Genomic DNA, 16,066 nt, shown 5'->3' with positions numbered 1-16,066 from the left:
ACTGCGGAAGGGAATAAAAAATTTCCCTGAGCACCTCTGTCAGGAGATGTCTGCGGAGAGGCAGCCGCCACGGTCCAGTCAAAGCTACTACTCTCCCAGGATAGGATTTTGCTTTTTGTGGCCTTTTCCCCTCATATCAAGAGGTGATGGTCCCTGTGATGGTTTCTGGCCCCTCAATGCTTTGCAGCTGTCCTTCAACAGACTATGTGTAGGTCTGTTGCAGTCAGGTTTGGGTGGGCTACTACAGCAGGTGTTACCCATCTCAGTGGGCTTTACAGCCAGCAGGATGGTTAAAGGCTTGCATTCCTGCTTATTGTGGTCAGACCCGAGACTAATAGACTCCTCCACTGAGTGAGATTCTGCACTAGTAAAATTACTGAACCCCATGAGAGTACCCGTGGTGGGGGATTGGTTACCCACATCGCAGGGTCAACCCCCAACAAGCTAGTTTGCCGCTCCAGCCTGCACTAATGGGATTTAAAGAGCTGTGCACAGTGCTCACAGCTTGTGAGGCTAACACGTTGTAGGCATGTTGCATACCCTGACATGAACTGCAGACAGTTTGTGCATCTGCCTCAGCTATGCTGTTGCCACATGTGCAGGTTCTAGTTGGTGGCTTGACGTTGTCCATGGTAAATACAAGTTCTATTATGAGTATGATGGAAAAGTGTCAGCTACTTTGGTGACCAATGGCAATCGCTGCTGTTTGGCTACAGACCAGCATTTGGAAAGACTCAGAACAGCTAAGTACAGGTTTTGAGAAGCATTCGAGTTGTTAGCTCGCTTTCTGAACAGTTAGGCTAGCTCAATGCTTCCCGTGCTAACTATCTGAGAGATGCTTCTGGGAGCCAGAAGAAGTGTTAGATTGAAGATTGTCTTTGTAATGTCGGCCACCTACACCGGGAGGAGGTCTGTCTGCCGGTCAGAATGGGTGTTAAAGTAATAGAGCTTCTGGGGGATAGATGCTGGGGGCATGTTCCACGGTGAAACAGAAAATAATTTGAAAGATAAGTGGTTGTAGCAATAATGTGCTTAATTTCTGCTTCCAAGTTATAGGAACAGTGTCAAAAAAACCCACAACAATCATACACATGCAGTTGCTTTTTATCCACGAGGACATCTTTTCTCCACTATCCGAGGATTTAATGAAAACCGTGTCAGACAGCGTAACGTGACTGATCCAGCTCATCGCCTCCTGTTCGGATCTATCGATTCGGTCTGCCATGTGTCAGACTTGTAGCACCATTTTGTCAGCAGGTAGGTAATGAGCACCGCTACGTCTAGTTTCTGCTGCGTCTGCTGCTCGCTGCTAATGTGCATCGACTGTGTGGGATGTTGAGGGTCAGCTTCACCACTGCCGCTAAGCAATGAAGTGTTGCACAGCACTGTGGATGCTCCTGTTATTGCACGTAGTTTTCTTTGGATATCTGTGGATGAGATGTCGCTTCCATCTTCTTCTTCAAAAAAAAATGTACAATCAATGTTGCTGACATATTTCTCTTAGTCACTTCTTTCTGGCTGGCTGCCTCTAGCGTTTTCTGTTCTCTTCCTTAGATCAAACGGTGAGGATTAGAGTGTGCATTGAGAGTAGGAATAATGATGAATACATTAATCATATGAAATCGGAGTGTGTGTGTGCTATGTGTATGGTCACCGTGGAGACAGGATTTATCAGAGTTTAAGCTGCTCTGCACGCATAATCTGTTATGCAATTCCTCAATCCGTTGGAAAAAAAAAAGGAATTGTTAAAGATGAGCAGATGTTTACCCACAGGCACTCTTCTGTTTTCCTTTGACATATTTTCCAATCTTACTGCATCTGCTTTGTTATTTACACAAGAGCTTCTGTGTCTCTCCTTCTCAGGTGGGCGACATTGTCATGGTGAGAGAGGACGACACTTTCCCATGTGACCTCATCTTCCTCTCCTCCAGCCGAGACGACGGCACCTGCTACGTCACCACCACCAGCCTCGACGGAGAGTCGAGTCACAAGGTGCCCACAAGAGACGAGTGATAGATTGCCATCCCACAGCTCTGTTTTAAACTGTAATTTATTGAAACATGAGTAGCTTTGCGTGGATCTTTAAAAGACTGAGAGGGCCTACATTAAGAATCTTTGAAGTAACGAAGCACCAAAAATATAAGTCCCTTTTAACCCAACAATGCATGCCTGCTTGCACAGAATAATGGTTATTATGCAATAGTATAAATTCCATTCTTGCCATTGTAAAAAAAAAAAAAAAAAAAAAAAAAATAAGCAAACATGTTCCCAGGCAGGTTATATCACAGACCTTAATCCATTTTAAGATCACTGTAATCAGTCCTAGGTTTGCAGTGATTTTTTTCTTTTCTGAAGGAGACGTTTTAGAGTCAGTCTTTACAAACTGACACAATGGCCCGATGTCCTACTAAGAGTTCTGTGAAAAGCTATAAACAAACTACAATTTACAGTTTTCTCTTACTTTGGACTGATAAATATGGATTATAAGTGCCTATTACCTTTCTTTAGTCTGCAGCTTAGACTGGAGTCACACAGACATCATTGCCAAATGTTTGGGTCAACCATCCAAATTCTTGAACTCAGGTGAACTCAAGACTTGCAGACAACTTCTACACACATTTGTGAAAGAATAGGTGGCTCTCGTGAGCTCAGTCCATTGATCCAGTGGTGCCATGACAGGATGCCACTTGCGCATTGAGTCCAGTCATGGTAGACCGTGTAAAATCACAGAGCGTGGTCGCTGAAAGACCCACTTAGGACTATGGTTGTCACGATACGAAAATTTTGATTATGGATACCCAGGAAAATATCAGATACTCGATATCATTTTGTTGTTCAGCAAAGATAGAAATTCCTGTTTTTCAGGTATTTTTATGGATATTTGATAATTGTGAATTTCAGAGTGGTACTATTCTGGATAAAGCCGGGTGCATATAAACGCACATTATGATCGGATTAATTGATTGTGTGCCCTTATAAAGGGTACAATCTGATATCTTTTTGCTTTTTATTCCAAATACATTTCTATCCAATCGAGGAATTTTGTGCATGTAAACATACCTATTTCTGGCATTATTTAAGATGTCCTGGTATTTCATCTAGACAAGGATGCCATGCTTTCTAACAAGGTTCCCTTTGGAAGAGAAACATATCCATAACGGTGGCCAGGTGCTGTCCGCCATTTCGCTCTTTGTTTCACATCAAACCCGTCTGTCAACGTGTTTGCCTCTAAAGACCCTAATCCTAATCTCGTTTAACCAAAGCACATATTTCTGGTATTGGTAAAAAAAAAAATGTTAAAAAAATTTTCATTACTGCGTGTCACATTAAATGCAATCTTTTAATATTCATCTGTATCAAAATTTTGCTTTAGGTTGGAAATGTTTGACTGTCAAATCAATAGCAACTTAATTTATTCTTATTTCATATCTTGTAGATACAATTGTTTCGTAAACAAACAAAAAAAAAAAAACAGCTGATAGGAATAACCCCGAATCGAGGCCTTACACTTTTAAATTCAATTCAGTACCGGCTTACATCTGTTACTAATGATGTTAGTGACACACATCTTGTCTGCATCTCCTGTTTTCCCTTTTAATTGGATGTTCTTGATGTCATTTGCACGACCTTACACCAATTTGACTGCATCGCTGACAGCATTCGTGCCAGCGTGTGTGCATACAGAGTAAAGCTCTTGACTCACCACGGTTGCCCTCAGAGGAACCCCTTCATGTCCTTACTGCGTTAGCTCACCGTCTCCCTGCTACACCCAGGAACCATTTCAAAACAGCTCATTTGCAAGCTCCACATATTAGTGAGCCCCCACAGGCTAAGATGCCAAACAAATCTAGTCCTCATAGTAGATGTGTTTGTGACATTCTCCTCTGTCTTCCTTTTCTGCTATTAACCCGCCTTCTGCCACCTTTGTGTCTCAGACCTATTACGCTGTACCAGATACCATGGCCTTTAAAACGGAGCAGGAGGTGGATTCATTACATGCCACTATTGAATGTGAACAACCGCAGCCTGACCTCTACAAGTGAGTGTAGCCTCGCAGATGGATCGTTGTACACGGACCTTTTATAAAATGTAACCTTATGGCCGCGGACGTCTTGATTTAATTTGGGTTTCCCGCTTTGCTTCCAGATTTGTGGGACGCATCAACATTTACAAGGACAAAGAGGAGCCTGTGTCTAGGTGGGAGGCTTTATGTGTGGATATTTTGTGTTGTTGCCTATTTATGTGTATGTTTTTTTGTTTGTTTTTTGGAGATTATGTTTGTAGCGTCTCTAGAACTACATGATACAACCCCAACCTTCCTGAAACTTAGAGGTTACTTTCCAGAAATTTCACGTATTTTACCAGATACTTTCCTAGAACTTTCATAATGCATTTTGTTTGCTCATTCCTGTAAATTCAATAAAATTTATAGCATACTCTCCAGGAATCTAACAGGTACTTTTTGAAACTTACCAGGTATTTTGGAGATCTTGTAAGTACTTTCCTAGAAATATCTCATTACTTTCCTGGAGTTTACCAGGTACTTTGCCAGAGTTTTATTTATTGGTTGAATGGCTGGTTGAGTGGTTATTCTGAACATTCAGATGTAAATCAATAAAGCTTCCCAGGTATTGTACTGGAGCTTATTAAGTGGTTTGCTTAAGCTTCCCAAATACTCTTTTAAAACACACCAGGGACTATCTGTAACTTACCAGGTGCTTTCCAGGAGCTTAGCAGATATTTTCAAGAAGCTTTTCTGGAACATACTGGTTACTTTCCTTGAGCTTCCCAAATACTCTTCCAAAACTTTCCAGGTGCTTTCCCGGAGCTTACCAAACACTTCTGTGTAACTTTGGTGGAACTTACTGGTTACTGTAGATTAGATGTATTGTCCAGGAATTCTGAGGAACTTTCTCGTTTCTTTAACGGAACATTCATAGAACGTTCTGGTTAGTTTCCCAGAGGTTCCCATGAAAACTTATCGAGTGTTTTTTTTATTTCCAGACACTTTCTGGAACTTACTAGTTTTTTATTCTCTGAACTTCTTTGGTTACTTTAAGCAATACTGCAGGACTGTATTATGACAGCTTTCTGAAACTAACTAGATGCTGTCCAGAACGTAATAAGTAGCTTTGGGGAAATTACTAGATACTTTCAAAGTACCTAGTAATTTCCACAAAATTGCTTATTAAGTTTTGGAAATTATCTAGTAAGTTTCAGAAACATGTGAGAGAAACATGTGGAAAGTTATGAGAAAGTTCTGTAATATTGGTTCTTAGTTCATGGAGTTTTATCTGTAAGTTCCAGGAATTTACAAGCTGTATTATGGACACTACTCTAATAGTGTAACACCTTTAATTGTCTTTTTCTGAACTGTATAAAAACATCAATATGTTTTATTCTTGCAGAACACTTGGAGCTGAGAACTTACTTCTAAGGGGAGCCACGCTGAAGAATACCCAGCATATATATGGTAGTACAATAACGTTTAGACTGAATATAATCATTTGAAAATGTGTAAAAATAAAAAACTTATGTTTTCTTTTCCTCAGCTGTTGCAGTTTACACTGGCATGGAGACCAAGATGGCACTTAATTACCAGTCTAAATCTCAGAAGCGCTCGGCTGTTGAGAAGTAAGATTAATGAAGAAGGCCTTCCCACTGCTTGATTTAGAGTGTGTCTTTGGGGAGTAGTTTACTTCCCGGCCCCGTGGCGCTGACCCCTCTTCACTCCATCACTCTCTGCAGGTCGATGAACGCCTTCCTGATTGTGTACTTGTGCATCTTGATCAGTAAAGCTTTGATCAACACTGTCCTAAAGTACGCCTGGCAGTGGTCCCCTGACCGGGATGAACCCTGGTACAACCACAGGACTGAGCACGAGCGCCAGCGCCACGTGGTCCGTCCCTAACTCCCTGCGTTTAAAGCAACTTCTCAGCAGCTATTTGTTAGAATTTCTCTAAATCCACGGACCTGTTGTGTCTGTCCGCCGTTTCATAGGTGATCCGAGCCTTTACAGACTTCCTGGCCTTCATGGTCCTGTTTAATTACATCATCCCGGTGTCCATGTATGTCACTGTGGAGATGCAGAAGTTTCTTGGATCTTATTTCATCACCTGGGATGAGGAGATGTTCGACGAAGAGCTAGGGCAGGGAGCCCAAGTGAACACGTCCGACCTGAACGAAGAGCTGGGACAGGTACGGCGCTGGACTCACACGAGCGAACCGCGTTTGCATAGATAACCGAACGTAATCTTTCCGCGAACGCGCTGTTGCTTTCCCTCTCTTCAAGGTGGAGTACGTGTTTACTGATAAGACCGGCACGCTGACCGAGAACAACATGGAGTTTATCGAATGCTGCGTTGACGGCAATGTCTACATCCCGCACGCCATCTGTAACGGCCAAATCCTCAGCGCTGCCTCCAGCATAGACATGATCGACTCCTCACCTGGAGGCTACAGGAGAGTAAGTTTGTTCAATGTGTTAAACATACAAACCCTCTGTGTATTTTAGAAGGGATTTTATGTTGTAAGCCAACGAAAAGTAGTGTGAAATTGGTTTTATAAATGAAAGACTTGAAAAAGTGTGTCGTGCATTGAAACTCTACCCCCCTGAGTCATTTATTGTGTAGAACCATCTTTCGCAGGCCTTTTTGGGCATATCTCTACAAGCTTTTCATAGCTATACACTGAAATGTTTGCCCATTTTTCTTTGTAAAACAGCTCAAGCTCAGTCAGAGTGGACATGGTCTGTGATCATCAGTTTGTCTTGCATTGGACTCTCAATTTGCTTTACTTCTGGACTTTTACGGCACACTTCTAACACATGGATATGCATTCATCTAAGCCATTTTACTGTAATTCTGGCTGTATTTAGGGTAGCTGTCCAGCTGAATGGTAAACCTCCCCCCAGTTTCAAGTCCTTTGCAGCCTCTGTTAGCTTTTCTTCCAGTATTCCCCTTTAATGTGATCCACCGTCTTATTAGCCGTCATAGACTTCCCTGACCCTGCTGTATAGAAGCACTGTCACAGCATGACGCTGCCATCTCTTGTACGTAAAAGCCAGATTTACGAAGCACACAACTGGTATTTGTCCTGTCAGCGGATTCTCTCACCTGACCTGTGGATCTCTGCAGCCCCTCCAGAGGCAACGTTGACATCTTGGTTGCTTCTCTGATTACTGTTGTCCTTGCCCATCATGTCAGATTAGGTGCACCTACGTGTCTTTGCAGGTTTGCATTTTCACACAATAGCTGGAACATATGTAGATGTTCAATGCTTGTTTTTAACGCTAACCCCGCTTTAAGCTTTTCATCTTTAAACCCGAGATGCCTGGTGGGATTCATGGTCTTCATGATGATGTTTGATCCTTAATGTTCTTCAACTTTAAGACACCCGAACCACGCTTTTCAGATTATTATTTGTAAAGAAATCTAAAAAAAAAAAAAAAACATTGTAAGGCTTTCTTTTAATCTCATAATTATGCACTTCTTTGTAGTGGTCTGCCAAAGAAACCTCCCCTAAATAACATACACAAGTGTTTAAAGATTTCTGTGTTTTGTTTTTATGCAATAAAAACTTTGCCAATCAATGGAAAAGAATAGTTTATATGTGATCAAATTAAAACACGTGGGGTCAGTGTGAACAGAATTCAGTGTTTACTTTAGAAAGTATTGCCTCACTTCCAGAGAAATGTCCAAAAAGCTAAGCGAAGCCGTGCCAGTCCAGGAAATGCCAGATAAGTATCCAGAGCTCGGACCTGTACTGATCATTTTGTTTTTCCTTATGCGTGTGTGTGTAGGAGTACGAGGATCTGTTTTTCCGGGCGCTGTGTCTCTGTCACACGGTCCAGGTGAAGGAGGAGGAGACGGTGGACGGCATCAAGAGGGGCATCCATCAGGGCAGGCCCACATCCTTCTACATTTCCTCGTCGCCGGATGAAGTAGCTTTGGTGGAAGGAATGAAAAGGTAACGGCATGATGGCAACAGGTTTTAGTGAACTTGAATCAAAGTTAAGGTTAATGGAGTCACTTTTCTTTGGATTGGTTAGTATTTGGTTGGGAATATTGGAAGTATCACATATAACCCACATTAAAACAAAAAAAATGGATATTTACATGCGTTATAGAAAAGCTTGAGTTTGGGAGATCAGGTTTGCTAAGAAAACTAGATTGATAGATGTTTGTCACAGTCTATTCGGATCTCCCATAATTAAACAGGCTGAGTTTCCCCTGCGGTTTAGCAAAGCAGGACAATTCCCATCTTTGGAGTAGTTTAAAGAGGAGTTTAACTTAGCGACTACAGTTCCAACCAGAACGTTATTAAGAGGGCACTGCCTTTTTTCTTACTGTCTGACGTTACATCAGGCTGAACATATCCTGTTATTGACTTCCACTTAGTGGCCAAACCCAGCGTGAGTTTGAAAACGCTGTGCCAGGAGTCCGGTGTTCTCACTGGGGAATCGCAAACCTCTGCCATCAGATTACAATCCCGGGGTAATCTAAAAGTTCCCGCCCCCAGAATGTGCCGTTGTATGCTGGAAAGTGTGGACCCGGGAAGCTGATATTACTCCAGGGAAATTGTGTCAGAACACGCAGAGGGCTTTCAAAATCCCGGGTAATGGCTTAAAGTCCATGCGATGGAAACGGTGCTGCTGGTTCTGAGATCAGAACTTCGTGTGATGGACAATCTGACACATTGACTTTTTGTCTCCCTATGCAAGAACTAGGTAACTTGTTTGATGGCTCATAGGTTATGGCAAAAATGAGAAAGGCAACAATAGCACCATTTACAAATACTTGTCTTAAAGAAAACACCTAACAAAGAAGTGAGTGAAATCAGTCAATGTGAATGGGTGGCAACGATGAATGTAAAGTAACACAAACCAAAACAAATCTGACCCTGAGGGCAACGATGGCAAAGAGGGGGCAGAAATAAGCACTCAGGCCTTTACATAGGGCTAAAGGTCCAGCTCAGGGGTTCTGGATCAGCTTGGCCGCTGCACACCAGCCAATGGACCCGTTCCAGCTACAGCTCAAGCAATCAATTAACCAGCAGGGCGCCCTCAGTATGCTTAAGGTCATTGTCCATAGTTTTAACTACCTTGCTGATGTTTTGAGATGTTGGTTCAATATTTCTATCTAATGGTCTTTCTTCATGATGGCATCTATTTAGTTCACCCCCCCCCCCCCCCCCCCCCTCCTTCCCCCCCTGCAGCAAATTGCCCCCTTAATGCTGCCAGCCCTCTACACCACAGTTAGGATGGTGTTCTCAGGCTTGCAAGTTTCTCCCTCCTTCCTGCGGATGTAACTAAGAGGAACAGACCACTAGGGCTGGACGATATGGATTAAAAAATAAATCTCCGATTTTATGATACCAAATCCGATTAATCGATTTTTTTCCTCCTTTTGGTTTCATAAAAAGAAATTAAAGAAATTATTTTAAAACCTTGCTTTTATGTCAAGCATTTCGTCAGGCAGTTGACCTGAATTCAAAGTGCAACTAAAAACAAGCTGTAAAACAAGATGGCAGCCGTGCCATTATAAACAATGAAAATATAACAACACATTTGCTGCTAGTGGTATTACACAATTGAGCTAAGAACAGGCTTCACTGCACTTGTGAACTTCAAACTAAGTTTAAAAAAAAAAGTAAATAAGTAAATGAAGTACCTCGTATTATGGTAAAAAAAAGTTTCTACGTAACAATATTTTGACAATACATTTGCCTAAACATATATTCAGCATCACATGCTGTTCTCTTCATGGAAACACAATGAGTGTATTGGCAAAATAAAATCCAGATTTTCCAAAAATGAAATCTTAAAGAATTGTAAATTTGAATTAATCGATTAAATCGATTTATCACCCAGCCCTACAGACCACAGGATATGTCTCCAAAAAGTTAAGGTCTTTGTCCCTGAGTACATTTAAAAACTGGAATTGTGCCTTCCCCTCTGCGGGCCTTAAAACGGTACAGGACTTTTTTCACCGTGGAATGTGAATAATGGCAATCTCTTACTGGCTTCAGTCACTGTCTTTATGGTCTTTTGCTTTTCACTCCAAAACCCCTGCATGTCAGGGACACAGAACCCGTTGTCCTCCTGGATGGACATGACAGCTGGTACTTGTACTGGCATATAATTGTTTGAACAGATGAACGTGGCACCTTCAGGCATTAAACATTGTTCCAAAAGGATGAACCGCAGACGTGGGAACTCTTTCTGATACCTTCACTGATTTCTGTCGATTTATTTATTTTTTCTGTGATGTCAGACGCAGCGCTTTTTAGGTGTTTTCTTAAAACACATCCGCAAGTGTACTTCTAGTTCTCCCAAAAGTTGTAAATTATATGTCCGTCATCATGTCGGCTTTCCCCACGTCATGTAAAGCCGTAGCAATCTTAGTGTATGTAAACTTCTGAATTTAGATCAAATTAAAAAAAAAAAGCACTCTGTGATTTTAGAAATAAAGTCGGTACTCCTAACTGACCTAAAGTCTGATTTAACGCCAAGACAGCGAGCCTCGTCTCTACAGTGTATGTAAATATCTGGTTTCCGCTGTACGTCTGACGGATCAGAGCGGTGCTGTACGTGCACGCCAGCTTAAGTTACGCAGCCTGCGTCACGACCTCTTCAGTCGTGCCACCTCTGTTCATGTACACGACCTCTTTCTGTCGCCCGCTAATCAATCATTTTTCCCTCTGCTGTCGCTGCCAGACTGGGGTACACCTATCTGAGGCTGAAGGACAACCACATGGAGATCCTCAACAAAGACGACGAGATCGAAAGGTCCGTTTAATAAGCGTCACACCACGAGAGATAAAGCGGGCTTAATCCAGCCGATGGAGTTGTTTTCATGCATTATCTGACTGATTTGACCTGCTCTGTCAGATCAAAACAATTAAACTAATGAGTGAAAACGAATGGCAGTAGTTCAGCTCCAGAGAGGTTTTATGGAAATTCTCTGTTGTGATCCATTGCTGGTGTTTGCGCAAGCAACCTGGCTGTACATCACTGTCACCACTGGCCTGTCGATAGTGAGCTATTTTTAAGGAAGCTGGAGGAGGAGAGGGGGGGGGGGGGGGGGGGTCGGCATTCAGACTCCAAAGGCTGCTTAGATTTACTACGTTTACCTTTTACTGGAAACGTGTTAAAATGCAACCTGTTTGTGTCAAAGTTCTATAGATGTGTGGTTTATTTTACTGGATTGGGAAGTTTAGGGATCACCTGCAGTTCATTTTTTGTGCTGTAGATGAATCAACGGGGAGTGGCGAGAAGTCACAGTTTAACAAAAAGCCTGGCTGGACATAAAATAACTATTGTGGCTTTAACAATGTGCTTCTGCAGAGGAGCACAGCAGAGCTAGCACCCAGGAGTAGGAGTACAGAGTGTACTCAGAGGTGAATACTTTGCAAAAAAAAAAAAAGCCACAGTGCAGTTAAAAGGGACCATGCGGGAGGAGAAACTTTGTCCGCTTATACAACTCGACCTTTATCTAAAAGAAAGAAAATAGGTGAACACATTTTTAACTGTGTCCTTTTCAGGTTTGAGCTGCTACACGTGCTGAACTTCGACTCTGTCAGGAGGAGAATGAGCGTCATAGTAAAGACAGTCTCAGGTAAGGTGTCGACACGCTCGCACCGGAGCGTCACTGCCGTCGTTTCTAAATCAGAAAAATTAGATGCTGGAGCGCGCCTGCAGTGTGCTAGCAATGTTTTGCTCTCTGCTCCTGTGTGTGTGTGTGTGTGTGTGTGTGTTCTCAGGAGAGTACCTGCTGTTCTGCAAAGGTGCAGACTCATCCATTTTTCCTCGAGTTGTATCCGGAAAGGTGGAGCAAGTTAAAGCGCACGTGGAGCAGAACGCTGTAGTGAGTGAACATTTTAGCCAAGCGCATGTTGGGTTTGAAGGTGCAATACATCTAAGCATTCATTTCTACGTTTAGCCATACCTTTTTTAGACCCGTAGGGCAGCAAATCAAATTGGCTATTTCACACATTAAATCCATAAAACATATACCTGAAGGAACATTAAATTCAATGTGGCAATGAAAGAGGTAAACATGTTCTAATTCAGCGAGAACCGTCCGACGACAATACTTAGGACTGTGTAGCAGTAACCTAGAACATTTCTGGCCCGTAGAGAGATGCATTTAAGGCTACGTTCACACTGCAGGCCTTGATGCTCAATTCCGATTTTTTTGTGAAATCGGATTTTTTTGTATGGCCGTTCACATTTCCAAATATATGTGACTTGTATGTGATCTCCTGTGTGAACTGTATTCATACGCCTAAGTGTCCCACATGCGCAGTAGAGGACGCGATGACGTCACACGTAGCAAGCGTGCTCATTGTTTGCGGAAGTAAACATGGATCGTAATGCTGCAGCGTATCTTGCGTTCTTTACGTTATTCTCCAACCGGAGCCAGCACATTACCAACGCAATCTTCTTAAGAAGATCGAAAAGAAAGGGAGCCAAAACTTTAGTGATGTGAGCTGCTTTACTGATACGGACTTCATTCATAATTTTCAAATGACAAAGGCAACCTTTATGTGCGTCTGAACGGATCTCTTTAGCGCTCTCACGTAAAAACACACATCTTCGGCGGCCATAGCAGCGAGTAAACGCGTTGCTTGTGGGGCTGTATGGACTTGCAACAGTCCGCACAATAGCCAACCTCTGTTTTTTATTTCTATTTTTTAGCCAACCTCTTTGGCATAGCCAGGTCCACTGTTAGTGACATTTGTCAAGTATCAATGACGTGTAGGTCGGATAAATGCAACCTGGCCGTACAGACACAGGTCGCATTTGAAAAGATCCGATCTGTGTTGTTCAGACTGTCATGAAAAGATCAGATACAGGTCGCATATGGGCAAAAAAATCTGAATTGGGTCACTTCAAGCTGCCGTGTGAACGTAGCCTAAGATTTCACTCACCTGGATGATCTGGATTGGAAGTGTCGAGGTCTTGTCTGCCTTGCCATTTGTGCAAGGTGGTTGCAAAAGACATGAGACTGGGGCTGAGGCTCACCTTCCAGCAGGACAGCGACCCTAAGTGTACAGCCAGCGCTACTATGGAATGATTTAGAAAGGTTTTCATACTTTAAAGTCAAAGTCTACAAATAAATCTGGTCAAGGACTGCAGCAATGTTTGAGAATTGGTTCTTATGGTCTCTCTCGCCGTCTAATCTGACTGAGCTTGAACTATTTTGAAAAGCAGAATTGGCAAAAATTCTCTAGACGTGCAACTCTCATACAGGCATACTCTAAACGTCTTGCAGCTAGAGTTATAAAACTTCCACAGACACAAGCAGGTCTCATCGCTTAACATTCTGCCTCCCTCTATCCTCTCCTTGGACCACTTGTCTATGACCCAGATATCAGACCCTGCAGAGCATCTTGAAACATGTGCCAATTTCTAAGATGCACCTGCAGGAGAGGAGAGAGGGGAGGGAAGCTTTTTACTGTGGAGCTACACGAGCAAGGATGGACAGATAACGTGGTGCCAGGATTTAAGCGCCTTTGCAGCAAGAGCTGTTATACATTTGCTCTGGGCAGAAAGGGGACAAAGACTCAAAGAAAGGTGCAGCTGAATATTAAATGCGGGCTGGTTCGAGCTGTTGTGGTCTTTTTTAAAGCAAGAACTAATTATATGCTTCAAAAACTCACTTCTATCCAGCATGTTTAAAATGCACAACATAAATACTCCATTCAGCCACGCTCCGTCTCTTTCTTTCTCTCTCGGCTGTGACACGCTAGGAGGGGCTGCGGACTCTGTGCGTCGCCTACCGGAGGCTGTCGGAGTCTGAGTACCGGGAAGCGTGTCATCACCTGACGGAAGCCATGCTGGCCCTGCAGGACAGGGAGCAGCGGCTGGCCCAGGCCTATGACGTCATCGAGAGGGATTTTGTCCTCCTGGGTGCTACAGCGGTGGAGGACAGGTTGGTCAATCGCGGAGAGAGAGGGAGGGAATGATTCAGTAATGGTGCAGCAAGGAGACAGAAGGGAAGAGTAATGAAACTTTAGACCAAATTCAGACAAATGTCGTGACTCACGGGAGCAAAAAACGTTCAGCGTGAACTCTTAGTAGACTCAAGGACGCCTTTTGGGTTTTTTTCTGCGTTTTGTTTAGTAGTTGAGTACTTTCGTGCTCTGAGAAATAGACTTTAGGCTCGCCGGGACTGATTGATCAAGTGCTTGACAGTTTAATTTCCTAACAGATAAACTGCCGATGTGAAACGACAGTAGTGGGGAGGGGGGGGGGGATCTCGCATTGAATAGTTATCACCCGTTGGTAATGGATTAACCGAAGCCGTGACTGATAGCTCTGCCCACCCGGGTGGACCCTGAAACGCTTATCGACTTATTGATGAACAGGCTGCAGGAGAAAGCCGCGGACACCATCGAGTCGCTGCACAAGGCCGGCATCAAAGTCTGGGTCCTCACGGGAGACAAGATGGAGACGGCCGCTGCCACGTGCTACGCCAGCAAGCTTTTCCGTCGCAGCACCCAGATCCTCGAGCTGACCAAGAAGCGCACCAAAGAGCAGAGCCTGCACGACGTTCTGTTCGAGCTGAACAGGACGGTTCTGAGGCAACGCTCCATATCCGGGTACGGACGTTGGCTTGCTTTCTCTAGACCGGGTTCGTCCGTTGTGCAGACGGATCCTCCTTGGTAAACTCCGTCTGGTGTTTGATTCCAGGTTGTCCGTAGATTGCCTCGACTTTGGCCTGATTATCGATGGGGCAACTCTCTCTGCAGTATTAAAACCCACCCAAGAGGTTTCTGGCCATGGGAACTACAGAGAGATCTTTCTTGAAATATGTCGCAACTGCAGCGCCGTCCTCTGCTGTCGCATGGCCCCGCTGCAGAAAGCCCAGGTTTCTTTTCTAATGTACTTTGTAAAATATGTCTAAATAGCTCTTTGACTTTGCTTAAAATGTTTTTTTTTTTTTTTTTTTGTTTTGTTTTTTTTTCAATTGTTAGATTGTGAAGCTGATTAAATTGTCCAAGGAGCACCCCATAACCCTCGCTATTGGCGATGGAGCGAACGATGTCAGCATGATCTTAGAGGCACATGTTGGCATCGGTGAGTTCAATTCCCACCTAGAATAAAAAAAAAAAAACGTTCTCAGTCCAAGATGATTTTATTGTCGTTGTTGCTAATTTGGCAAGACACGTTAATATGTGACATAATAAGGATGCGACATGAAACAATATTTGTTTTCATCCATTCATTTGTTTGTCTGTACCGTGCATCCTTCTGTCCTCCCATCTATGCATCACTCCATGTCTATAGGTCCGTGTCTATAGGGTGGCCGATATAGACTTTACATTGTATCACGATATGTTGTGGTACTATTGTGATAATGATAAAATGGTGATAAAAGACTATTACCATGCAGCTTCTTGTAGTCTTTTTACGTAACTTTCTGGCTCTGACTTCATGTCCATTATAGCCCCATAAATACAGTTCATTCGAAATTGTATTTACATTCGAAATACGTTTGATCAGGACACAATTTGCAAAAAGAAATTGGATTTTTATCACTAAACTGCATACAGTAATAACATTTAATTATATTTTTGAATTTATTGATGCTCTGAAGAAACCAAGAGTGGAGAAAATAGCTAAATTAACAATCCTGACAATACTGGTAGTTTTTGGACATTACTAATAGGACTTTATTGTTGTCAAGATACCGTATTTTTTGGAATATAAGGCCCACTTAAAATCCTTAAATTTTTCTCAAAAATGGATGGTGCACCTTATAATCTGGTGCACCTTGTATATGGTGACAGATTTTATGCGGTACGATGCGCTCAAAAATCTGTTAAAACGTGTAAGTATGACTTTGGTTAGCAGCGAAGCTGCTCCACTCAATAGATATTCGGAGCGTTACGGTATGCTGTGTCACTACCTGATCAACCCGTAACAGGACCCCTGAGCTGTCTACAAGACTGCCTGACTGTAATGTCTAAACTAGAAGTGCATTCATGTCAGAGTACGTGCTAGCAACGATAAAACATTCATTTTATATAAAAGTTACGTTTAGTTTGGCCTTATGTT

The 16,066-nt window shown here is 42.9% G+C and overlaps 1 protein-coding gene across 4 annotated transcripts in view; it reads left to right on the top strand.

Annotated features, from left to right (window-relative positions):
• LOC105927597 (probable phospholipid-transporting ATPase IH) overlaps nt 1-16,066 on the top strand; it is a 56,222-nt gene that overhangs the window by 22,719 nt on the left and 17,437 nt on the right. For all 4 annotated transcript variants that reach the window (XM_036139119.1, XM_036139118.1, XM_036139121.1 and 1 more), the window contains exons 6-21: nt 1,864-1,992; nt 3,936-4,039; nt 4,147-4,197; nt 5,409-5,473; nt 5,553-5,634; nt 5,749-5,899; nt 6,001-6,198; nt 6,293-6,466; nt 7,802-7,968; nt 10,718-10,789; nt 11,545-11,618; nt 11,764-11,867; nt 13,756-13,937; nt 14,374-14,607; nt 14,699-14,876; nt 14,983-15,085. In XM_036139119.1, coding sequence (XP_035995012.1) covers nt 1,864-1,992; nt 3,936-4,039; nt 4,147-4,197; nt 5,409-5,473; nt 5,553-5,634; nt 5,749-5,899; nt 6,001-6,198; nt 6,293-6,466; nt 7,802-7,968; nt 10,718-10,789; nt 11,545-11,618; nt 11,764-11,867; nt 13,756-13,937; nt 14,374-14,607; nt 14,699-14,876; nt 14,983-15,085 — 2,068 coding nt within the window. The remainder of the gene's footprint in view (nt 1-1,863; nt 1,993-3,935; nt 4,040-4,146; nt 4,198-5,408; nt 5,474-5,552; nt 5,635-5,748; nt 5,900-6,000; nt 6,199-6,292; nt 6,467-7,801; nt 7,969-10,717; nt 10,790-11,544; nt 11,619-11,763; nt 11,868-13,755; nt 13,938-14,373; nt 14,608-14,698; nt 14,877-14,982; nt 15,086-16,066) is intronic.

The sequence above is a fragment of the Fundulus heteroclitus genome, chromosome 7 (assembly GCF_011125445.2).
Source record: "Fundulus heteroclitus isolate FHET01 chromosome 7, MU-UCD_Fhet_4.1, whole genome shotgun sequence".
NCBI lineage: Eukaryota > Metazoa > Chordata > Actinopteri > Cyprinodontiformes > Fundulidae > Fundulus > Fundulus heteroclitus.
This window is presented reverse-complemented; position numbering and strand designations above follow the sequence as displayed.